The sequence below is a fragment of the Sorex fumeus genome, unplaced genomic scaffold (genome assembly GCF_029834395.1).
Source record: "Sorex fumeus unplaced genomic scaffold, SorFum_2.1 ptg000041l, whole genome shotgun sequence".
In the NCBI taxonomy this organism is placed as follows: domain Eukaryota; kingdom Metazoa; phylum Chordata; class Mammalia; order Eulipotyphla; family Soricidae; genus Sorex; species Sorex fumeus.
In genome coordinates this window covers 7,383,980-7,407,818 of record NW_026606098.1, presented here as the reverse complement: position 1 = coordinate 7,407,818, position 23,839 = coordinate 7,383,980, and the positions used below count along the sequence as shown (strand labels likewise).

Sequence of the window (23,839 nt, the reverse complement as noted above, 5' to 3'; positions counted from 1 at the left end):
CCCCCTCTCCTCAGACCCCCTGGCAGCCCTTGGCCTGTCCCTGGGCCCCTGACACGAGGGCCAAGCGGCTGTGTCATCTCGGCCCTGCCTGAGACCTGACAGTGAGCAGCGGGGTGACTGGGGCCTCCCCATCCCCCAGCCCTGCTGCTGGGGCCGCCCCAGCTGCCAACACAGAGCTTTGTGCACAGGCGCTGCCCTTGGCCCTTTCCCACGCGGAGGCGACACGTGCAGAGAAGCCTTTATTGGCGCAGAGTCCTTCCTACATGGTCAGCGTTTGCTACAGAGCCGCAAGTGGGGGCGTTCGCCCTGGCCCGGCTCCACCCGGCTCCACGGAAGCCACATGGCAGCCACCGAAACGGGTTTCTCCATGGCCCCCAGGGCTGTCTGCAGCCCTCCACGCACGAGCGCGACAGTCCAGTGATTTCTAGAGGCTTTGCCATGCCCTCCGAGCAGTCCTGGGGAGCTGGGCCAGGGTGCAAGGGTGCCGGGCTACAGGACCCCCCTGGCCTGCCGGAACCCTCGAAGGCCACTTCTCGGGAGCGAGTGGCCCTCACAGCAGCAGGCACACCTGTGAGCGGCGGTGGCACTTGGCTTCATCCTCCCGGAGGCCCTCCGCGTCCTGTGGGGCCTCCTCGCCGGCGGCCAGCTCCTCCCGCTGCCTGCACTTGACCATCCACACGGCCTTCTTGAAGTTCTTGAGCGGGTCCTGCTGCGAGACACGGGCCGCAGGGCACTGGAAGCGCTGGCGGATGAGGTGGCCGTGGCGGGTGGGTGCCACAAAGCCGTTGGAAGTGGGGATAATGCGGTTCACCACCGCATGGACGAACTGCACGGCCAGCAGGGTGCCTACAGGGCAGTAGGGCTCGGTGAGGACACAGCAGGCCCGGACCCCAGCCCAGAACAGGGCGCTGCTCAGAGCGGGCCCGGAGGGTGCCACCTTAGTGCAGGAGGCAGGAAGTAGAGGCTTGCTCCCGGCTCTCTGCTCGGGGCTTGCTCGGGGCTCGCTCCCGGCCCTGTGCTTGGGGCTCACTCCTGGCTCTGTGCTCAGGGACCGCTACAGTCTGTGCTCAGGGCTTGCTCCTTGCTCTGTGCTCAGGACTCGTTCCCAGCTCTGTGCTCGGGGCTCGCTCCTGGTTCTGTGCTCAGGGCTCACTCCTGGCTCTGTGCTTGGGGCTCACTCCTGGCTCTGTGCTCAGGGACCACTCCAGAGTCTGTGCACAGGGCTTGCTCCTGGCTCTGTGCTCAGGACTCGTTCCCAGCTCTGTGCTTGGGGCTCGCTCCTGGTTCTGTGCTCAGGGCTCACTCCTGGCTCTGTGCTTGGGGCTCACTCCTGGCTCTGTGCTCAGGACTCGTTCCCAGCTCTGTGCTTGGGGCTCGCTCCTGGTTCTGTGCTCAGGGCTCACTCCTGGCTCTGTGCTTGGGGCTCACTCCTGGCTCTGTGCTCAGGGACCACTCCAGAGTCTGTGCACAGGGCTTGCTCCTGGCTCTGTGCTCAGGACTCGTTCCCAGCTCTGTGCTCGGGGCTCGCTCCTGGTTCTGTGCTCAGGAATCACTCCTGGCTCTGTGCTCGAGGCTCGCTCCCGGCTCTGTGCTCAGGGACCACTCCTGGCTCTGGGCTCAGGGCTCCCTCCTGGCTCTGTGCTCAAGGATCATTCCTGGCAGTGCATGGGGAACCATTTGGGATGCTGACAATCAAACCCAGGTCACTTGCATGCAAGGCCAGTACCCTACGTGCTGTACTATTGCTTCAGCCCCAGATTTAATTCTTTTTTGTTTTTTGGCTTTTAGGGGGTCATATCTGGAAATGCTCAGGGTTTACTCCTGGCTCTGTACTCAGGAATTAATTCTGGCAGTGCTCGGTTACCATGTAGGATGCCAGAAATTGAACCCAGGTTGGCCATGTGCAAGGCAAATGCCATACCCGCTGTCCTATCATTCTGACCCTAGATTTAATTCATCATGTACAAATAAATAAGCATATGCAAATCAGAAATGTCAGAATTATATATTTATATATGCAGCTGAGAATTGCTTTTTTTTTTTTGCTCTTTGGGTCACACGCAGCCATGCACAGGGGTTACTCCTGGCTCTGCACTCAGGAATTACTCCTGGCAGTGCTCAGGGGACCATATGGGATGCTGGGAATCGAACCCAGGTCAGCCATGTGCAAGGCAAACGCCCTACCCGCTGTGCTATTGCTCCAGCCCCGCAGCTGAGAATTGTTTTCAAATAAATTTACTTTTTGTTTGGGGTCCACATCTGGCGGTCCCCAGGGTTTACCATAAGCTCTGAGCTCAGGGATCACTCCTGGTAGACTCAGAGGACCATATGGGACCATATGGGATCAAACACTGGGTGCAAGGCAAACACCCAACCCTCTGTACTCTCTGCAGCCCTTGAGATAATTTTTTTGATCGTTTACTTGCATGCCTGTTTTCAGGCCTTCAGTAGCCAGAGCCTTGTAGAAAGTTTCAGAAGGTGTCTCTGAATCTGACTACAATGTAGCCATGCCCAAGGTCAAGTGTGCCTTGGGTCATGAGTGTAGCAGTTTGGCACATTTATCACTATGTGTCCAGTTATAATGTGAGCAATGACTCTGCCTGCAATTGTGACATATTTGATCATTGCAGATGCAATTCTGCTAGATTACACTGTCCTGGGGGAAACTATGTATTCAGTGGAGGGCAGGCGCAGATACTGAGTGTCCTTGACTCCCTGATCTCAGCCTGGGAGCCTCTACCCTGAGCTTTCCCCTTGGTCCATGTAGACACCTCCCCTGGGCTCCCTCAGTGACCCTGATGGGACCCCGTGTCAGGTGGAAGTTGACAGCAGATACGATGAAGGACTCAAGGACAGGACACGGGGAATGGGAACCCCATCTGGGACCCACACGTCTGCCTCAGCCCTACCCCACAGCATGGACTCACCGTCCTGCACGCTCCAGACGATCACCGAGCGGTCCTTGAGGCCGGCGAACACGTGCTTGTCATCCCGGGAGAAGCAGGCGCACTGCACGCCCCTGCAGAAGGAGCTCTGAGGGGAGAAGCGCAGGCCCCTCAGCCGGGGGAGCCCTCCCGGGATCACAGCCCCCACAGCCCCGTGCCCGAGGATCTGGCGTCCACGGTTAGGCCACCTATGCGCCTGCTGACCCCGCAGAGGCTTGGGGGAGGGACCGCACCCACCGAAAGGAACAGGGCCGGACCGTAGCACAAGCAGAGAGGGCGCTTCCCATGCACACAGCGAGCCTGGCTCTGTCTCCAGCATCCCGTGGGCTTCTTTGAGTACCCCCAAGGAGCAATCCCTGAGCTCAGGGGTGGGAGTCTGCTCTGAGCACAGCCACGTGTGTCCCCCAAAGCAGCCAAGCAAGCAAGCCCCCGCCACGAGTCAGGTGGCGGCACCCACCGTGTAACTGAGCTCCAGCTTCCACTTGCAGGCCTGCAGGTCCCACAGACACAGCCGCGACTCCTCCGACCCGCTGACCGCCAGCTGCTCCCGGTGGCTGACCTCCAGGCAGGTGACACGGCCGGCGTGCGCCTCGAGTTGGGACACCCTGGCGCCCGCGCACTCGTACACGTACAGGCTGCCGTCACTCATGCCATAGAGCACGCGGCAGTCTGCCAAGACGGCCGCGCGGGCCAGCGTCTCGGGCAGCTGCGTGTAGAAGGTGTAGATGGGGCCGTCAATGACCGGGCAGGGCTCGCCCGGACTCACGTCCAGCACCAGGACCGTGTGGTCGTAGGCGACGGCCAGGCGCCGCTCGTCCTTGCTCAGGGCCACGCAGCGCACGGCGCGCCGGGCCTCGGGCGGGGGGATGCACAACACGTCCTGGCGTGAGCGCAGCGGGAACACCAGCACCACGCCCGACACCAGCCCCGCCAGCAGCAGCTGCGCCTGCTCTGCCACTTCCAGGCAGCACACCTCGTTGGACGTGTCCACGGCGTCCTGCTCCTGGCCTGGCGGGGAGGACGCAGGGTGGGTGGGGGACCTCCCGGTGGCACTGTCGTTCCCGCCCCCAGGGAGGCCTCAATGAGCTTCCCCAGTGGTGCTCGGGACCGGGTGTCCCGCGATGTCCTGTATCTTCCCACCTTGCGCCCACCTTGCGCCCGCCCTTGGGAGTTCCTCCCGACCCTCCCACCCGCCAGCTCACACACCTTCCGCCAGGTCCCAGATGGACACCTTGTTCCTGTCCCCGATTTTGGGGAAATAGACGAAGGCCCCGTTGTGGGACACGGCCGTAAGCCCTGTCCTGTCCGGGAATGGCACGCAGGGCCCCTGCTGCTGTGTGCGGCTGAGGTCCCACACTTTCAGGGATGAGGACTGCTGTGACGCGGAGGCCACCAGTGTCCCGCCTGCGGCCAGCAGGCTCACGGGGGCCCCGACACCCTCCAGTACCGCCAGCAGAGCACCCTGCTCGGACAGGCTCCACACCTGAGTGGAGAGAGGGGGTGAGCACACGGGGCCCATGAGAACACCTGGAGTAAGGGGGGGGGGCTCCTCACTGTGTCTCCAGGGTCCCAACACTCTCCTACCTCCTACTTGCAAATGTCCCTATTAGAGCCCAGGGCAGTTCTCAAAGTGTGTTCCAGGGAACCCATGCAGGGTGCCTCAGGCTGGGGCAGAAAAAAAGTCAAAAGAACTTGAGGTGTCCTCCGGTCATCCCACAGAGGGGTCAACACAGAGCAGGAGGACAGGGCTGAGACTCCTTCGGCCTTCTTGAACAATGAGAAAGGGCTGCTGGACTCGGGGCATCGCTGAGCCCACGGGCAGGCCTGGGGAGAGCTGTTGCCTTCTATCGTCCCTGACATCAAAACTTCACCATCCCATTATTTTTTTTTTTTTTTGTACTTTTGGTTTTTTGGAGGTCACACCCAGGATTACTCAGGGGTCACTCCTGGCTCTGCACTCAGGAATCACTCCTGGCAGTGCTCAGGGAATCCTATGGGATGCCAGAGATGGAACCCGGGTTAGCCGCGTGCCCTCCCCTCTGTCCTGCCGCTTCGGCTCCTCCATCTGGGAATACTCTTTGGTGACTGCCCACCAGACTGGCTGCTGCTGGACTCCCCTGACCCGACCTCTTCATGGGAGGTGAGACCCCATGCTGACCCTCACCTGAATGAGTGTGTCCTGGGACCCCGTGACCAGCAGGTTGTTCTGGAGCCCAAAGGCAGCTGCGCTGACCGTGTCCTCGTGCTCCAGGTCACTGGCCATGAACCGGTGGAAGCCCTGGGAGTCCGCCAGGAAGACACGCACAGACTTTCCAAACCCTGGAACCAGTGGAGGCGGGGCTGGGGTGCTGGTATGGCACAGTGCTGGAGACTGCTCCCGGCTCAGTGCTCATGGGTGCTCCTAGATCAGTGCTCAGAGACTGTTCCCAGCTCAGTTCTCAGGAACTGCTCTTGATTCAGTGCTCAGAAACTGCTCCCAGATCAGTGTTTGGGTGCTTCCTCATGACTCATGCTGAGTGTCCAGCGGGCTCCCAACCTTACTTCTCCTTTTACCATGTCACTCTCCATTCACAACCCACTCTGGCCCCCCCCAGGTGCGCAGTACCTGCAGCGAGAAGGGAGTCATCCTCAGAAGCCACCAGGAGCCCCACTGCTGCTGAGAGCGTGTCCAGCAGCCTGTCCTCCTCAGAGGAGACCTGTGCAGAGTGAGGGATGAAGGACCTGTGGACCCACTCTGGCTGTGCCCTGGGGCTGGTGCAGAGGCCCCAGGGGAGTGTGGGATCATCCCCACCCTTCCTGCACCCCCACGGGGTGACCCTCTGACTCACTGACCACCCGCCCAGGTGCGGGGCCCTTCTCCACTTCCAGGAGGAAGGTTTGGGCTGGTTCCTAAACCCTGCTCACAACTCCCGCCTTCACCCCCGGGCTCTGCTGCTTGGGGCCATGGGGACCCAGAGAAACGCATTCCTGGTGCCCCTCCAGCCCGGCCACAACTCTGTGGTCACAGCCTTGCAGATGCGGGCTCGGGGCTCTGTATCAAGGGCCGAGTCTCTGGGACCTACCAGGCACAGGGCACCTTGGCTGAACCCGACGACCATTGTCCCCCGTTTCTGCACTGGAACCCCACATGTGGGCACCTCGTCCGTGATGCTGGTCATTGGCCGCTTGCCCTGCCGCTTCCCAGTGACCGAGCTCCACAGGCTGACCATGCAGCCCGCAGACACGGTCAGCAGCACGGCCTGGGCGGGCAGGATGGCCGCGCACATCCAGGGGTCCCCAGCATCCCCCAGAATGCGGAAGACCAGCTCAGCCGTCTCCAGGTGCCAGGCATTGACCTAGGGAGGGGGCGCGTGAGCAGGGGAACAGATATGGACACGGGGCCACGTGATAGAGCTCATTCCCGCTTCCGGACTGGGACAGAGGCTGGATGGGGACCCCGGGCTACAGCGTGGCCCCTGAGAGGACTCTTGTGACACCCAGAGGAAGTCAGCAGCAAGAACTGACAGCTCGGTGGCAAAGGCCCCTGCTCACAGCTCGCCCTCCAGGATTCTCAGCCACTGTGGAAACAGCCACTGGCCACGGCTCTGGGACTACCAGAGGCCATGGTTCTGTGGATGCAACCGTGGCAGGACACTATCTCTCCTTTTCCTTGAAAAGGCTCCAGAGCCAAAGGCCAGCCAGCCTCAAGTGTGGGCACTGCTCAGTGTGGGCACTGCCCAGCGTGAGGCCTGGCCTCTCAGCCCCGCACCCCATCTCTGAGATGATCACTGGGGAGCTCCCCAGCTGTCAGGGGGCCCAGGCACTCCCCACAGCACTGGGCCACTGAACTAGGGAACTCAGTGCTCAGTCTCCATGCGGGGTCACAGGGATGTGGTGGCAGGCTTGGGGCCACCTCCAGGCTTGGCAGTGCTGGGCAGCGGACTCACAGCCTCACATGCCAGTTTGTGCTCTGGCACTTGAGTCATCTCCCCGTCTCTGGTTTTTAGGTTTTAAAGCCCCCAAGTGCCCCTTTCAAGGGCTTGTCCTTCACCCCGTCCCTGATGCCCAGGCCCTGCTGGCCTTGGCTGACAGTGCGGGCTGTACCTTGTAGCTGGACACTGAGTACAGCACCTTCCCAGGCCCGTCCACATGCAGGCTCCAGGACTGCGGCTCAGAGGGCTCCTGGGAGCCTCCGTCCCAGATGGTGAACTTCTCCTGCCCCGCCTGCAGGTCCCAGAGGCGGAGCGTGTGGTCCCTGGATGCGGAGATGACGAGCGTGCCCTGGGCCAGCACCTCCAAGCCTTTCACCTCGCCTGGGGGCCATGGGAGGAGATGAGAGTTGGCACATCTCACACTCCCACCGACCAAGAACTGGGCTCTGACAGCCCCCCAGCCCCCTTTTCTTTTTTTTAGCTTTTTTTTGGGGGGGTCACACCTGGTGATGCTCAGGGGTTACTCCTGGCTCTGCACTCAGGAATCACTCCTGGGGGTGCTCAGGGAACCATATGGGATGCCAAGGATCGAACCTGAGTTGCCCGCATGCAAGATAAACACCCTCCCCGCGGTGCTATCGTTCTGGCCCCAGGAGGGAAATTTTCTGCTACTCTGAAGTGCTCTAGAGCAGAGCACCATAGCGCAGAAACAGATAAATGTGCATTAGGTACAATGCAAATGTCCTCAACTGGGCAGAGGTGGGTGGAAGGGAAGTGGGGGGATGGACCCATGGTGCTTTCTGAGCTTACAGGCAGTGGCCAGGCTCCCAGCAGGGGCCCTGGTGGGGTGGGCTCTGGGATCTGGACTGTTCAGGCCCTCACCTGTGTGTCCAGTTAGGACGTGGACTGTCTGCCACTCCTCCGTGTCCCACACGGCTACCGTGCCATCCTGGGTGCCCACCAGCAGCAGCTGCTTCTCTAGACTCCACGCGATGGCGCTGATGCCTGTGCACACACGCGCACACACACACACACACACACACACACACAGAGTGGGGAAACTGAGGCAGAGGGTGCCTCCCCCCCCCTCCAGTCACCCAGCTCTGTTGTCTGTGGCCGTCCTGCCACAGGCTCGTACTCACCCTTATGACAGCCAGTGAGAATGGCCAGCAGGGGTCCTCCAGGGGGCTGGAGGAAGCCGGCAAGGGGCACCAGCACGGGGTGTGGACATTGCCGGAACCAGCTCTGAGCCTGCTGGCACAGTGGCCCCACCAGTGCGGGGTGACTGGCTGAGAAGTAGAGCAGCCGGGCCAGGAGCTCCGTGTACAGGAGACACTTGTCTGCAACAGATGAGGTCGTCGGGGGTCCCTAGTTGCCCCCTCCACACCCATGTGTGTCCCCCTGCAGCCAGAGTCACTCCCAGTCCCATCCTGCTGCTCTGGGGAGAGCTGGAAGGAGCTCGGGGGCAGGGCGCCCTCTGCTGGCCATACTCGGTCCTGCACCACCTAACGGTCCAATCACAGGCTATCAATCAAGGTGATGACAGAGGCCAGGGCGCCCCTTGATCTTGAACTCACGACCATGACCTTTTGGCCTGGATGCTTCTGGGGTCCCAGCACCCTTCTCTCCTGGGGACAGCCTTCTGGCACCCGTCTAGGCTCACCCAAGCCGCGCAGCTCCACGGCAGGGCGGCACAGCTGGAGGGCCTCACGCACCAGGTCCACCTCAGCGCAGTCCACGTGGGGGCCGCACAAGGCAAAGTCATCCAGCAGGGCCTCCAGCCCCCCAGAGACGCCCCTGCAGGAAATCCAGTTCATGCTGCCTGCAGGGAAGGGGCGGCAGCTGAGGCAGGGGTCCCCCATGTACTTCTGTGTCTCATGCAGCATCATGGGCATGGGTGCAGGTCCTGTCTGAGGGGGTGGATTGGCAGCAGAGACCCTGGTCGCATTACAATCATGGTGAGAAATGACACTCAGGGGTCCTGGGACCGCACTCACGCACGTGGTTGGGATAGACAATGAGACAATGAGGGAGGGTTGTGTAAGGGAGGGGGATGGACAGAGAGAGGAGCCAGTGATGGGCAGATGGCCTGTCATTGCGAGGTGTCCGTCCTGCATAGTCCTCTGGGTGAGCAGCCCCCTCCACTGTGTGGCACCCCAATATCCCTGGGACCCCGGCTCGGCCTCGGGCGGGGTGCGCTGACCCTCACCCAGAACCTCCTGCTTCAGCTCCTGGACGCGGCCGGCACGCAGCAGGTGCAGCGGCAGCTCCTGCAACTTCCGCACGTTGGCCACCGAGTCCGAGAACCACAGCGGTTGCGCGGCCACCTACGGGGGGTGGAGTGGAACAGGTGGCTGGACGCGAGCACAGGGCACACGCTCCCGTGCACACAGGCACACGGAATGCACCTGCAGCATGCATGCTCAGACACAGTGGGCACAGAGCCTGGGCCAACCAGATCATAGTCATGCCTTAGGCTCAGGGACAGGGCACGTGCTGCCCCGGGAAGGACATCGTGCTGAGTGTGGGACGGTCCCCGCTGGGCCGTGGGGTCACATCCTCTCACCTTGCGGTCCAGGTTGAGGGGCTTCCCCACCAGCGGCAGCGTGATGAGCTTCTTGGTGCCCTGACTCCACGCTCCCGAGAAGAAGTCGGCCAGTACCCCATGCCTCTTGGCGGCCTCGGGTCCCGACAGGTAGCGTGCTTGGACCACCTCAGCCAACTGCCTGTGGAGGGGCCGAACTGGAGGACCCGCCTTCCAGGGCTGTCTGCGGGGTGCAACCCCCACCAGTCCTTCACTTTTGCCACCGTTATTTTGGATTTTGCAGCCACACCAAGCTGTGCTTAGGCCACTGCACCCCTCTTTATATATATATATATATATATATATATATATATATTGCTTTTTGGATCACATGCAGCAATGCACAGGTGTTACTCCTGGTTCATGCACTCAGGAATTACCCCTGGCAGTACTCAGGGGACTATATGGGATGCTGGGAATCGATCCCAGGTCGGCCGTGTGCAAGGCAAACGATCTACCCACTGTGCTATTACTCCAGCCCCACTGCACCCCTCTTTAAACAAACTTCGCTGCCCCCCTCCCGTGTCATGGCTAAGCAGGCCCTACCTCTGGGCGATGCCCAGGAGCGTGAAGCCATCCACGGGCCGCTGTGCCAGGCAGTGGCCCAGGTCCCGCCGCAGCCTCACCCACAGCAGCGGGGGGAAGCGCAGCAGCTCCCGGCTGGGTGGTGTCCAGTCCCGGTACACGGCCTGCAGCACCTCATCATCCAGGGACAAGATGTCCTTCAGTTCCGCCTCAGACAGCCCGTGCCTGCAGAGGAGCGATGGTTGGTGCTCCCTACCGGACCCACTCCGTGATGTGGGGGGCCCGGCCCAGACAGCACCATGCTCCGGGCTGCTGGCCCTGTCCACGGAAGGCCAGAGTGTGGCTGCTGGGTTTTTTTTTGGTTTGTTGGCCACACCCAGCGATGTTCCGGGTACATCTGGTAGTCAGTGGGAACACTATGAGATGCTTATGTCCGCTGCACACAAGGGCCATGGATCTCCCCGTTGGACTATGGCTCCGGTCCCTGCCCTAATGTTCTAAACACCTTATCTGAGCTCCATGTGGATCAGCTAGCTAGAGTGCTCCCTGAGGAGCACTTGTCCCAGCACCCACTTCTCCCAGTTTGCAACTCAGAACAGATTTATGTGGTTGATCCATAGGCACTCCTATCCTGTTCTGCGGGCTGGGGGCTGGGGCAAGGGAAGGGGGGAATAGATCGCTACCTCAGTTTCCGTATTTGCCCAACCAGATTGCCGAGTCCTGAGAATAACAGGAACCGAGCCGCAGCGGGCAGAAGGTCCTGGTGCCCGGGGTGCCTTCTGCCCCAAGACCTTGGCTCCACCCCGCCATCTGACCTCCCCCAACGCAACTGGCCCCCCTGTGGCTCTGGCCCACTATCTGACCTCGCCCAATTACTTGGCTTCATCCTTATCCCTGCCCATGCCCTGGTCAGGACCCTACATGGCCAACTGCTTGGCCCCGCCCATAGAGGGCACAGCCCCTAGGCAAAACCGCGCCCAATCGATCTCAGCCCCGCCCACTGTCCATGAAGCCACGCCCAATGGATGGGCCCCGCCCATGACCTTAGCCTAAACTTTGTTTTTCTGGGGACACCAAGTTGTTCTAGATCAGGCAAATCGGAGAGAAGCTCCTCGCCCTGACTGCGGACAAAAGGCAAAGCACCCCGCAAGAAACAACTGTACCCCTCACGATTCGAAGTCTGACCAGCGCTGTCCACATTTCTGGGTGCCCTGCTTTCTGGGAGAAACGGGTGGCTAATTGGAGTTCTTGCTAATGAGCCTCTGCCGCCCCCTCCCCCGGGAGGTTTTGCAGGAAGCCACCCCGGCTCATTATCTCTGATCTCAGCCCACACACCCCCACATCCCTGAGCACCAGGGCCCTCCCTGCGCCCCCACCCAGGCATCTGCAGCCACTGTCTCCTGCAGAACTGTAAAGCTCGTCGCCAGGTTTGGGAAGGCCACAGAGATCAGTTTTTCCTTGGCACACCGGTTCTCCTGAAAGCTTTCAAGCCATGTTTCTAGGATTTCCCTATTAGATAGGAACTGATTGCTAAGGGAGGCCGTGCCGGTTCCCAGAGAAAAGAAAGACCCCATAGCCAAGAAAGTGGGAGAGGGGATGAACTTTCGGGCTTCCAAAGAAGGCTTCAGGGATGGAGAAGTAGCTCAAAGAAATGGAGAAAATGCTTTGCATCTAGGAGGGGTTCATCATCGTCACGGTCCCCCGAGCACCACCAGGAGTCCCCAAACCCAAACAATAAATAATAAAGTGAATACATCAGGCACTACAGATGGAGAAACAATTTCACTCCCTCCCACGGTCCCCTGCGACCAGCCTCCTGGGGGGGACTCAGACCTCATTGTAGACCCCAAGAATCTTTGAAAATGATGCTAAGATGCACAGGAGAGCAGAACATTCCAGAGAACAGACCAAAGGGACTCAAAACCTCTAATATAATATAGGGTCTGAGTCTAGGGGTGGAGGGTCTCAGGAAGAGTCCTGGGATGGGGTGTGCAGTGGAGATGCTGACCATAGCGTCACACACAAAGACCACAAGGACAGAGACCACAAGGAGCTGGGCAACTCGGCAGGACTCCAGAAAGGCTTCCTGTTCCCTTCCTGTCCCGGGACCGCCCGCCCACCAGCACTCCTGGAGGGCCCACCAACAGCTCCCACTTCCCGGCTCCCAGAGACTCACCGGGAAGCTGCGAGGTAGCCCAGCACACTGGCCACCAGCAGCCGTCCATGGGTCTGTTCCAGGCGCGCACACAGCTGGTGTGTGGCCTCCTCGGCTGTGGCAGCCAGGGGTGCGGGCACGGTGAACGAGGCCCACCGGCGTGCCTCCTCGAAGGCCAGCTGCAGCCGCCCGGGGTGGCCGCATTCGGGCAGGCTGGCCCACAGTAGGTCTCGCTGCCCGGGGCTCAGTGAGCGCCGAGCAGCCGCCAGCAGCCGCTGCACCAGCTCCTGCGCCTGGCCCGCGGGCAGCGGCGGCACCTCCCACTCGGCAGCCGTCGGGAGCGCGCGGCGCGCGGCATCCAGAGCCCCCCGCGGCCCGGAGCAGGCCGAGAGGATGAGGTGGACGCGCGGGGGGCACTGAGTGGGCAGCCAGAGCACCCGCCGGCCCCAGCGCCCGCCGTCCACGTCATCCAGCGAGTCCAGCAGGATGACGAGGGACTCGAAGTGGCGGCTGGACACGGTGTGCAGGAGCGTGTGGAAGAAGGGCACGAGGCGCGCGCGGGCCGCCAGCACCTGGCCGGGCGGCGGCGGGAGCCCGTAGGCCAGACACACCTGGCAGCAGAGCCCGCGCAGCAGCCCGCCGGCGTCCGTGCTCATCCCGCTGGCGCCCAGCAGCCGCAGCACCGTCACCGTCTTCCGGCCCAGCAGCGCGGGCATCTGCTCGGCCAGGCGGCACAGCAGCGCCGTCTTGCCCACGCCCGGGGGCCCCCAGAGCAGCAGCGGCGGGTGCGGGCCGTCGTGGTTCTGCCGCAGCCACTGGCCCAGCAGCGCCAGTAGGTCCTGGCGGCCGCAGAAGACGCGGGTGGCCTGGGCGCCCAGGGCCAGGTGGTGGCGGATCTCGGTGAAAAGCCACGAGGGCTCAGGCCTGGCCGCCGCCTCCTGCTCCCGCAGCCTCTCCAGCACCTGGTGGTTGGCCCTGGCCACAAACTGCTCCCCCAGCTCCTTCAGGTAGCGCCCGTGGGCCTTGTTCTTCGGGTTCACCAGGTCGCGGCTCCAGGGCAGCTGGTGGGCCTTGAGGGCCTCGGGGCGCGTGTCGGTCAGCCTGCCCTTGAGGTCGCCCAGCAGGCGCTGTGCATCTGTGTCCAGGCAGCCGTCCGCCAGCCGGTCCACCAGCCACAGGGCACAGTCGTCCAGGATGTGGCGCTGCAGGTCCTGGACCTCCCGCAGGAAAACGGTGGCGCCTTGCTCGCCCGCGGGGCCCAGCACGCCGCGCTCCATTTCCCATGCCATGACTGCGGGAGGGAACGTGGGAAATGAGAGGTGTGCGGCCCACCTGCCACGGGGATCCCTAAACTCTTTCCTGTTTGGGGGCATGCTCGGTGGTGCTCAGGGATCATACCTGGTAGAGCTGGGAGGACCCTATATGATGCTGGGGTGGGGGGGTGGACTCAGATTGTCCAGCATCCAATCATAGCGGACAGATGCACACAGACAGACAGACAGACAGACAGAGACCACACTGCTTCTGAAGCAGGTGGGCAGGGCACTGAGGCAGCAGAAAAAAAATGCAAATGCTGGGGGCTAGAGCTGGGGTTTGGAAGAACCTGGGACCAAGAACATGCACCAACACATTTTTGGGTCCAGGTCAGCTCCCAGGCTTTGTAGCACTGAGGGTCTCTGTGACAAATCCTCAGCCCATCCTTGTGGCAAAAAAATAAAAGCAAGTGGCAGCAAACGCTGTGTTTGCATATGTTCCAATAAATCTTTATTTATAAATGCAAGTGGCGGGCCGGCTTTGCCCCCTGGCCAGCATTTGCCAGCCCTGTCCCAGAGCATGCAGCGGCTGCCCTGAGGATCTGTACTTTCCAGAACCAGAATCCACACTGACGTCTCCTTGGAGACCAGTGTTTTGAAAGAGCAGTCAGACCCGGGGAGTTATTTTTGAAGCCTCCCTAGGCTTGGCAGGAGCACCGGCTCAGTGCATTGGAGCCAGACACGCCCTTGGAGATGGGGAGTCAGACTCTGAACTGTGGACAAGAGCAGGTCTGTCGCATGGACAGTGGCCTCGGGGTCATTCCACACCCAGCAGGATGCTGGGAGGGAGTTTGGAGGTGCCTGCTGGCTACCTTCTGGCCGAGGTGAGTCCCGAGCCCCTTGGAGCTGGCTCGATCCCTGTGATGTGGGTCCAGCCTCCATGGGGAGCAGGTACCTGCCTTGCCTGTGAAATTTCAGTGCTATAAGCAGAGCCTGTTGGCACTGACACGCAGAACAACACACATACACGCTGGGGGGTGTTCACCGCACGAACACCTGCAGTGCCGGGGTCTTGGCCCTCCTCACTCGGCCCTTAGAGCTGGTGGGGACCAGCTCGGATGTAGCAGTGCAGGTATCCACAAGGTCCAAGTGAAGGGAGAACAACTGTCCTCTCTCCGGGGGCAAAAACTGCCTGACCAGGGTGGGGGAGGCCGGGGTTGGGGGGAGACGGGGCTCAGGGCAGATCGTGCTTCCCTTGCTGCTCTCCCTTAGAGGCAGGGATGCCCAGGACAGAGAGGTGATCTTGCGCACCACGGGGGACCCCAGTCCTGGCTGCGGCCTCAGTGGGGTGCCCCTCGCCTCACCTGAGCGGTGGTAGCGGCTGCACTGCTCCTGGGACAGGAGGCCCAGCCGGAGGGCGTCCTGGGCCGCTGTGCGCAGCACGGAGCCCACGCTGGGCTCCTCGGGGCTGCGGGCCTCAGACGCGCCAGGCGTCTGCAGCAGGAAGGCTGGCGGCACTGCGTTCTCGTCCTTACGGAAGCGCCGACACACCAGCTCCAGGTCGCCGGGCCTGCTGGTCAACTGGGCTCTCAGCACCTCCCACTCCTTCTCCTCAATGAGAGTGGGCAGCGGGCAGGGCCCATACTGGTTCCCCAGCAGCGCCTGGATGAGAGAAGGTGACACTGAGAACCCCATGTTGGGACCCCGCCGGTCCTTCACGAGGGTCACTCCGTAAGGAAAAGAATGTCCTGGCGAGAGGCAGAGAGAATGAGACGAGGGCACTGGGCAGGGTGGGAAAGGCACAGCTCCCTCCGCCTGGGAGTGGACGTGCAGCGCTGGACGGAAGCAGAGCAAGGGTTGCTCTTCAGGGCTGCCGCGGCTGCCCCAGAGACAGCCCCGCGAGCGCCATGGGGAGCTCCAGGCTGCGCCTAATGACTTATTTACGAGAGACGCCTCTCAAGGGCCCTGCGTGGCTTGGATTCTAAGGAATGCCCCTAACTCTGAGCCCCAGAGCAGCTGGTTGCGCCCAGCAATGGGGGAACATGTGGGCGTCAAGTGCAGCCGACTGTGCTCGGGCTGTGGGCACTGGGCTGGAGCCAGGGCAGAAGGATGCTCAGTCCCAGGGAGGACTGGCCCGGGGAGAAGGGCATCACCTTCCCAGGCCCCAGGCCACCTGGAAGTGCCTTGCTCTTTTCGCTGCCTGCAATTTGGGTTGCAAAATCAAATCCCCTGAGACTCTCTTTCTCCTCTATCCCCCCCCCCACATCCCGTATTATTATTTTTTTCCCTCTTTGCACCTCAACCCAAGGTTCATCAATTTCCTCTGGAAAACTGATTGAGAAAACTTCACTGGAGAAAAAGAAACCAATAAACAAAACACCCAACCAAGGTGGGGTGGGACAGGGAGGAGAGGGGGGACATGGTGAGTGGGGTGTGCTTAAATATCCCGGGCCTGGCCACATGGGCCGCAGCCAGGATGCAGCACCTCAGAACTAGGGTGCTGTTTGCTTGTATCTCTGTGACATGACTGTGTAATTTCGGGATAACATGACTCTGCTTCACCCCTAAATCTCGCCTACAGCTGTGGGCCAATGAAATCTTTGCAAAACGGAAAGAAAAAGGGAATGGAGCCAACACACAAAGAAAAGCAAAGTACGAAGGAAGGGGAGCAGCAGCAAACATGGTGGAAGGAAGCCAGAACTCTCTTGGGAAGGCTCCTCTCACCCAGCACAGGCTTGGGGCTGTGTGTGTGTGTGTGTGTGTGTGTGTGTGTGTGTGTGTGTGAATTCTGAAGGAACTTTGTAACAGAGGGCAGTGTTTTGAGGCACCCAGCACAGGGCACTAAACCTGGACAAGGCAGTAGGGGAATCAGAACCTCATGTTATTGCTCCACAGTTGCAATTCACTGGATTGAAGGTGCCTGGCTGCAGTGTTTCTAACCCCAACACTGCCCTCTCTTGGAAACTGTGTGTGTGTGTGTGTGTGTGTGTGTGTGTGTGTGTGTGGTGTGAGGGGGGTGGTCTTGGCCCTCTCTCTGATCTGTAGGAGCTTCTGGAGGGCTGGTCCCCTCAGGACCAGCTGCTCAATGTTTCTTCGTGATTGGTGGTTCTCGCTCCAGCTTTGTCCTTGTTCTGCTATAAACCCTCTTTTCCAGAGGCCAGGAAACATTTTGTCTAAAGGGCAAGACAGCTACACTGCAGCTGGGCTGTCAAGGCCATCTCTGTCCAATCTACTAACGTTGTCAGGGCATGAGCAAATGAAGAGACAGGGCTGCGATATGCAAAGGAGTGATATATGCAAATGAGTGGGTGATGCAAATGAGTGGGTATGGCTATCTACCAATAAAGCTTTATTTACACATGCCAGCCTGCGGACTGGGTCTCCCCAGAGAGTTTTGTCATTTGTTTGTGCTTGTTCTGCAGTTTGTTCCCCCAGATGTCACCCTTGAGCACACCTGGAATAGGAATACAGTGGGGTGGTCTTCCTAAAGCAAAACTCCTAGCTGTCTTTTGCCTCATCTGCCCAAATGATCTTGTAAGCTAGGGGTTGTCCTGGTGATGGACAGAGGAGTTCGCCTGGGGCAGGTGGTGAGGGGATAGGGGAAAACTGGTCCAGCTCCAGGTGCAGGGAAGGGCTCTGGACGGAACAACACCTGCTCCTCAACACACGAGTACATGACAGCCCGGACCCCTGATTCCCAGTAGGTCCCCCTCCTCCCTGGCTGCGGGATTCCCAAGCTGAGAGGTGGAATCTCCCTGAACGCATCTCTCTCTACTGTGCCATCCCCTGCCCTCTCCACGGGGCACCTATTGCTACAGGAATGGGCTGCCCCACGCTGTCCTCCACAGTCTCACCACAAACGCTGGGCCCAGCGATGTCCTCTGGCAGCGCTCGAGCTCCTCCAGACACAACTCAGGGCTCATGTGTGCAGAAGCCTCGCTGCTCCGGACGCCCCAGTGCAAGTCCACCACCTGGAGGCAGAGAGGAACTGGTTGGGGTGCCAGGCGGGACCCCCCCAGACTGGGCATGAGGCTCCTTAGGCGTGGGCAGGCACCTGATTAGGGCACATGTGTGAAACCCGAAGCCCATGGGTCAGGCCTCCTGGGGCCAGGCGAGGCGATGCACAGAGAGCTGAGCTGTAGGGACCACAGGCTGGGCCGCAGCCCTGCGTGGACTCGAGAAGTGCCCTGTGCATCCCCCACATGAAGCAAACAAAGAACCCAGGGCTCTCCCAGTACGGTGCTCAGGGTGGCTGCCGGCAGAGCTCGACTGAACAGGATGGTAGTTGAGGGTGAGGGAAGGTGTTGGTGGGGGGCTGCATGCAATGCCACTCCAAACGCTTCTCCCCAGTCCCTGTTCAACAAGTCCCTGTTCATCCCTCACCCACCCGGGACAAGCACCAGGTTATTGGGGACCAAGGTCACAGTGGTTAGCTGGGGCAACTGACCCTCAGACCCTCAGCTTGTCCGAAAGCCATAGGGTGGGCAGTCAGCAGAGAGGCACCTGGCCAGCCGTCCCTCCTGCATTTGCCCTGCCTTTGGTCTCCCACTGCCCATTCCCTGACCCTCTGTGTTCCTGTCCCTTAGAGGGGCCAGAGAAGTAGTATAGAGGGAGGGGGCTGGCCTTGCGCAGACAGCACGAGTTCAACCCCTGGCACCCCATATGGTGCCCTGAGCCCCACCAGCAGGGAGCCCAGAGCCCAGAGCCACAAATAAGCCCTGAGTGCTACCTGGGGTGGCTGAAAAGCAAACAAAAAGAGAAATTTGGGGGTGGTGGGGTGTGCCCTGAGTTTGATCCCAGCGCCCTGTGCGCCCGAGGCTGGTGATGGTAATGGATCTCAGCACCCAGCAACGGGCGTTACCTCAAACATCAGCCCGTGCTTCTGGCAGAAGGTCTGCACCTCAGGGCAGGCGCTACTGTGCAGGGCCTCTCTCTCGGCGTCCATGTCTGCGGGACAGGGCAAAGTGAGCGGGGACCCCCAACACACTCACCCCCACCTGCAATGAGTGCTTCAGGCAGGACCCCCAACACTCCCCCCGCAGCTGGAGGGACCCTTGTCAGCCTTCCAGGTGACTCCAGGGCCCTGCCAGACATAGAGGGTAGGTGTGGGGACCCTGGATTAGCCATTCTCATGAACCCCCCCCACCCCCAGGTGGTACTGTCAAAGGACTGTGCCAGGGAGTGTGGAAACTTCTGGAAGCAGGTCCATTTGCATATCAGATTCAGATCAAGCCCTAGGTGGGCGGGAGGTGCCTTTCCATCCCCTGGTGGGGGTGCTGTCTGCAGGGGGATCTGGAGGTTCATCCCATCTGCAGCATCAGGGGGACAGGCTGACCTGGTCTGCACTGGGGGCCCTTCAGAGCCTCTGGGGAGGGAATGGCTGGAGGGACCGCCCACACCTGTGTCCCCCCACACCTTAATGTCCGCCCACACCTGAGTGTCCACCCACACCTTAATGTCTGCCCACACCTGAGTGTCCACTCTCACCTGAGTGTCCATCCAGACCTGAGTGTCCACCCACACCTGAGTGTCCACCCACACCTTAATGTCTGCCCACACCTGAGTGTCCACTCACAACTGAGTGTCCATCCAGACCTGAGTGTCTGCCCACACCTGAGTGTCTGCCCACACCTGAGTGTCCACTCACACCTGAGTGTCCATCCAGACCTGAGTGTCCATCCAGACCTGAGTGTCCACCCACAACCGACCATCCGCCCACACCTGAGTGTCCACCCACAAACAGGGTCCCCCCAAGCCCAAGGTCCCACAGCTGAGGGTCCACCACACCCGACAAAGCCCTGGGGGTGGACACTGCTGGCTCCGGGCCATGGGCAGCTCTGGCTCTCCCTCCTGCTCTTCCCATTCCACCCCACAGGAGAAGCTACTTCCCCCCGGGTGCCACCCCAGAGATGGCCAAGGGGTCCCTTCATGCTGGCCCTGACCTAGCCCTATGCATGAGGCCACCCTCAGGGTGGATCTGAAGAAGCCTGTGGGGCGGGAGGGGCTGCAGCTCAGAGCCTACCTGAATCCCAACAAGCTTCAGGAGACCCCGGGCAAGTTGGGGGCAGTGGGGTGTGGAGACCCTCACACCAGTGAGCTCAGCAGCCCCCTCCAGTGTTTGTGATCAGGTCCCAGCACCCCAGGAAAGAAACAGGGATGGGAGGCCCCCCTGGCTCCCAGGGCGCAGTGCCCCCTCCCAGGGTGTCTGGGGCCTCTGTCCCTGCCCCACTCACCCGAGCCGTTGGAGCTGAGAAAGATGGACACGCTGCTGGCCGGGGGCTCTGGCAGGGGCCCAGCCTGGCCCTGTAGGAGCCGCCGGCGGGTGCCTGGGCTGAGGTGCCCCAGGCTCATGTTGGCTGCCCTGGGCAGAGCCCAGCCCTGGACTCAGGGGAGTGGCCAGTGGCTTCCCGGGGGGCAGCCAGGGAAGCCCATGTGTCGCAGCTGGGAATCCGCGCCCCCTGGGCGCTGCCAGCAGCTACCTGCAGCCTAGCCTCTGCCCTGGGTCTGAGAGCAGCGCCCTCGCCTCCTCCCTGCGCCCGCGCCTGCAGGGCCAGCCAGCGTCTCGAAGCAACTGCGTTTCCTGGGCTCCGCCCTGGGATCTGGGGACCAGCCTCTGCGAGACCGGGTTCCCGGGGGCCCCTGGAAAACTGAGCCAGGTGAGCCACTGAGTAGGACCGTGGGAAACCAGCCCAGCCCTATGGCACTGGCCAGAGGTCACAGCCCATAACGGCCTTCCACCGCCTCACGCTGGCCTGGGCTCAACTGTCTTGGGGGGCTGGGGAATAAAACACACAGTGTCCCCTGAGCCCTCGGCCCCGCCTCCATGGACTCCTGGGATATGTGCTGGCAGTCGAGACTGGAACGGAGAGAAGGTGCCGCATGCAGGGATGGACCTGAGACTCAGGGGGTCCTTCCCACGGAGGGTCTCAGTCCCCAGCGGCCAGCAGAGCGCACCCCACTGGGAGGGGGCTGGTGCCTTGTAGGCATCCTGGACCACCCTCCCTGATCCACAGACCCCTCCCAGACTCTGAAACCCACTGAGACATTCTCTTCGACACACATACACACAAACATGCACATACATGTACATATGCACACATGCACAGGCACACACATATACACACACGCACACATGCTTGCACACAGCGCACATATACATAGACACATGCACATATGTGCACTTATACATACATGCACACACATGTACACACATATATACACATATGTACAGACCACATACACACACACAGCCCTGAGACAAACTGAACCGCACAGTCAGACCCAGTGAGTGACCGCTGGCTAACCCCAGTACTGGCCTGCAGAGATGAAGCGGGGGGTGTGAGGCCCTTCCGATCCCCATCATACTCTCACCCTGCACTGATGCAGCTCACTCACCCACCCATAACGGGGGGGGTCTCACCTCCATAAACACCTGACTGCGCTGGGGTGCTGGCAGGCCTCCCCACCCTCAGCCAGGCAATGCCAAGGAGCCCTGAGCATTGCCGTGGAGGAAAACAAAAGTAAGGAGGTCTTGGCCAGGGTAAGGCTTTCTTCTAACCTGTGCCACCCACAACTGTGGAGGAGACCTGTGGATACCTGTGTATCTGTGTGGGCATCACTGGGTCGGCCTGGCCCTCCAGCACCGTGGACAAGTTACTGCAAGATCCACACAGGAGGCCTTGCTGCCTGCATCTCAGCGCCATGGTCTGTGAAATAGGGAGAGAACCACTCAGAACCAGCTCTGCCCAGGGATGACCAGGAGCTATAAGTAGCTCCAGGCTTTTGGGCGGAGCTTACAGGCCTCTGGGTGGAACTTACACCCTATAGAAGGCAAGGGTGGACATATTTTTTGTTTTTGTTTTAGGACCACACCCAGAGATGATCAGGAATTACTCCTGGCAGTGCTCGGAGGACCATATGGGATGCTAGATTCTAACCCAAGGTGGCTATATTCTAACCCAAGCGGCCTACCTGATGTCCTATCTCTCTGGACCACACCTCCCCTGACCCCTGTTACGCTCACTTTTGAATGTGGAAGGTGCTTTGACCATCAGCTTTTAGGCTCTGAACACAGCACTTTTAAGCAGAGAAGACCAGGGAGTGCCCATCTCTCGAAACCCTTCTCTGCCTGATGGAGTTACGCAGGCAAGAAAGTGCACTGTCCAGTGGGATTTGTGAAAGAGACCAGCAGGGCGGGTCTCCCTGCCCCACTCCAGGGAGGCCGGGCACAGGCACAAACTTGTCCTGGTCTCTCCTGACCTCTGAGCTGCCCACTGGAGTTTCTTCCTTCCCCAGCTTTTTTTTTTTAATTTTTTTTTTGGGTCACACCCGCTGATACACAGGGGTTACTCTTGGCTCTGCACTCAGGAAATACTCCTGGTGGTGCTGTCAGGGGACCATATGGGATGCTGGGAATCGAACCTGGGTCGGCTGCATGCAAGGCAAACACCTTACCCACTGTGCTATTGCTCCATCCTCCCCTTCCCCAGCTTCTTAAAGCTCACCCAGTGCCTGGACCCTGTCCCTTGGTCACCTTCCCCTGATGGCCACAGCAAAGTCAGAAGATTTGACCTTGAAAACTTTCTCTGCCGCCAGCCTGGCCTTTCCGGAGTCATACAGGACAGACACGGGGCTGGATCCTTCTCTCCTGGGGGTGTCCTGGGAACTGACTGTGTCTGAAGGGCACCCAATTTTGCCCCTTGGGGTACCTGGACAACATCCCAAGTCGAAGACCATCATGTGCACTGGGCTGTGAAATCTGGCTGTGACCTTGGGGTCTTTGCCCATTTGTGGTCCATGGATGTCAATGGTGCCCATTTCCCCGCCACCCTGAGAGACCTGTGCCCTCCCCCAGTCCCTCTCGCCAGCCCCCGACTTCATTCCTGTGATGCTCACCTCTGTTGCTTCTCAGCTGCTCACCGCTCTTCTCCCTGTGGCCCCCCGCGGCCCCCTCCGCTTCTCCACCGGACTCCCTGTGTTGCTGCAGATGCGTCTCCCATAGGGGCCCTGGCGGTGGGCACTGCCTGTTGCTGTCCTGGGCTCAGGGCCCCCTCCCTCTGCTGAGAACCTTCTGGGAAATCGGCCGGCCAAGGGAACCCCGGGAACTCTAGACCTTTTGTCTTAGGGACTCACAAGCTTCTCCCCGCCCACCCAAGACTCCCAGCAACAGGGCCTGAAAGCGATTGTTTGGTGCTCAGAGGCTTAGCCGGGCACTGGGCCAGATGGGCAGTTAACTGTTGTGGGTCAGTCAGAGAGGGCCCCATGTCACACAAGGACAGAGACGCATCTGGGCACAGAGGCACTTTTGGACCATGTTCCTGCATGGACCCACTGAGGGCTGTGGCTCATGCTGTGAGTTCTGCTATGCACAGCTGGGTGAGGGCACAGTTGGGTGAGGACACACCTGGGCTCTGGATCCTGCCCAGGGCCCAGATTGACCAAATGCCTCTAAATGGTACCTGTCAATGAAGCCCCTCATTGAGGGCTCATGGGGTGAGGTGGGGGCATCTGGGCTGCCCTCCAGACCATAGAGGAGACCAACAAGGGCAAGATCTTCCACAGATCCCCTGGATCTTATATGGATCTTGTGGGACGCAGAACCTGGTGAGCTGCCTGTTCTCCCAAAGACTTGGAACCCGCATGGCCTTGGCTTCCGGAGGAGGAACATGACCTCCTGCACCCTGCCAAGTCCCTCTGCTCTTTTTTTTTTTTTTTTGCCTTTTGAGTCACACCTGGTGATGCTTAGGTCTTACTCCTGGCTCTGCACTTGGGTATCACTCCTGGCAGTGCTCAGGTAACCATCTGGGATGCTGAGGATCGAACCCGGGTTGGCTGCCTGCAGGGCAAGCATGCTCCCCGCTGTGCTCTCTCCAGCACCAAGTCCCGCTGCTCGCAGCCACATACACAGCACTGGAGATGCTTCTCTGTTTGGGGGCCAGACATGGTGGTGCTCAGGAACTGCTTCTGGCAGGGCTCAGGGAACCCTATGGGGTCCTGGAGGATTGAACACAGGCTGGCCCGCATGCAAGGTGAGTGCCCTCCCTGTTATCCTAGCTCTGGCTCCTGGAAAAGCTTTCTGATGGCACACAGTGGCAGTGGTCAGGCCAGAGCAGATGCAAGGTAAGGTGTTTCTCGGGTGGCAATGCTGAGACTGACAGGAAGCCAGGGAACAGAACTCAGAGCTGTGGCTGCTGGCTCCTGCAGTTCTTCCTACTTTGGGAAAGTCCCTGAGGTTCTCGGGGGATCCTGCAGAAGTCCTCCACTGGTCCCAGGGAAAGTACTGAGTGTTCAGTGTGGCATTGGGACAGAGCCCTGGCCCTGACACCCAGCTCCACAGTCACCCCCACTCAGGGGAATTGGTTGGGAGATGCGCCCTGCGCCTGCGCAGAGGACCCACCAGTGCAACAGCGCCCCCTGGAGGCCAGCGCTGGACACAGTCAGAAGGACCCTGCGGCCCAGCCACCTGG

The 23,839-nt window shown here is 60.5% G+C and overlaps 2 protein-coding genes across 5 annotated transcripts in view; both read right to left on the bottom strand.

The window, feature by feature from the left end:
• Positions 1 to 550: 550 nt before the first annotated feature.
• NWD1 (NACHT and WD repeat domain containing 1) lies at positions 551 to 22,459 on the bottom strand. 3 transcript variants are annotated; one of them, XM_056119760.1, is made up of 19 exons: positions 22,269 to 22,459; positions 18,235 to 18,320; positions 17,228 to 17,344; positions 14,738 to 15,035; positions 12,142 to 13,411; positions 9,987 to 10,190; positions 9,423 to 9,582; positions 9,066 to 9,183; positions 8,520 to 8,678; positions 7,999 to 8,196; positions 7,739 to 7,861; positions 7,029 to 7,237; positions 6,008 to 6,280; positions 5,551 to 5,641; positions 5,110 to 5,264; positions 4,152 to 4,428; positions 3,403 to 3,953; positions 2,928 to 3,033; positions 551 to 846 (listed from the first exon to the last, which is right to left on the bottom strand). In XM_056119760.1, the coding sequence occupies exons 2-19, from the start codon at positions 18,316 to 18,318 to the stop codon at positions 551 to 553; spliced, it is 4,689 nt and encodes a 1,562-aa protein (XP_055975735.1). In that variant the 5' UTR covers positions 18,319 to 18,320; positions 22,269 to 22,459. The 3 variants fall into 3 exon arrangements, with proteins under 3 accessions (XP_055975735.1, XP_055975736.1, XP_055975734.1); XM_056119761.1 differs by lacking the exon at positions 22,269 to 22,459 and adding an exon at positions 20,970 to 21,078; XM_056119759.1 differs by lacking the exon at positions 22,269 to 22,459 and adding an exon at positions 19,607 to 19,745.
• The window catches only part of RAB8A (RAB8A, member RAS oncogene family), a 127,102-nt gene continuing 111,044 nt past the window's right edge, over positions 7,782 to 23,839 (bottom strand). For both annotated transcript variants that reach the window (XR_008793237.1, XM_056119816.1), the window contains exon 9: positions 7,782 to 7,792. The gene's annotated coding sequence lies outside the window, so the exon portion shown is untranslated. The remainder of the gene's footprint in view (positions 7,793 to 23,839) is intronic.

What these genes read in the sequence shown, in the direction of transcription:
- NWD1 (XM_056119759.1), bottom strand. Translation starts at nt 19,724, where the DNA reads ATGAGCCTGGGGCACCTCAGCCCAGGCACCCGCCGGCGGCTCCTACAG. An exon ending in CGTGGAGCTGCGCGGCTTGG is followed by an intron (nt 8,197 to 8,519) that starts GTGAGCCTAGAC and finishes CATCTGTTGCAG; the next exon opens with ACAAGTGTCTCCTGTACACG. An exon ending in ACTCAGTGTCCAGCTACAAG is followed by an intron (nt 6,281 to 7,028) that starts GTACAGCCCGCA and finishes CCCCCTCCCTAG; the next exon opens with GTCAATGCCTGGCACCTGGA.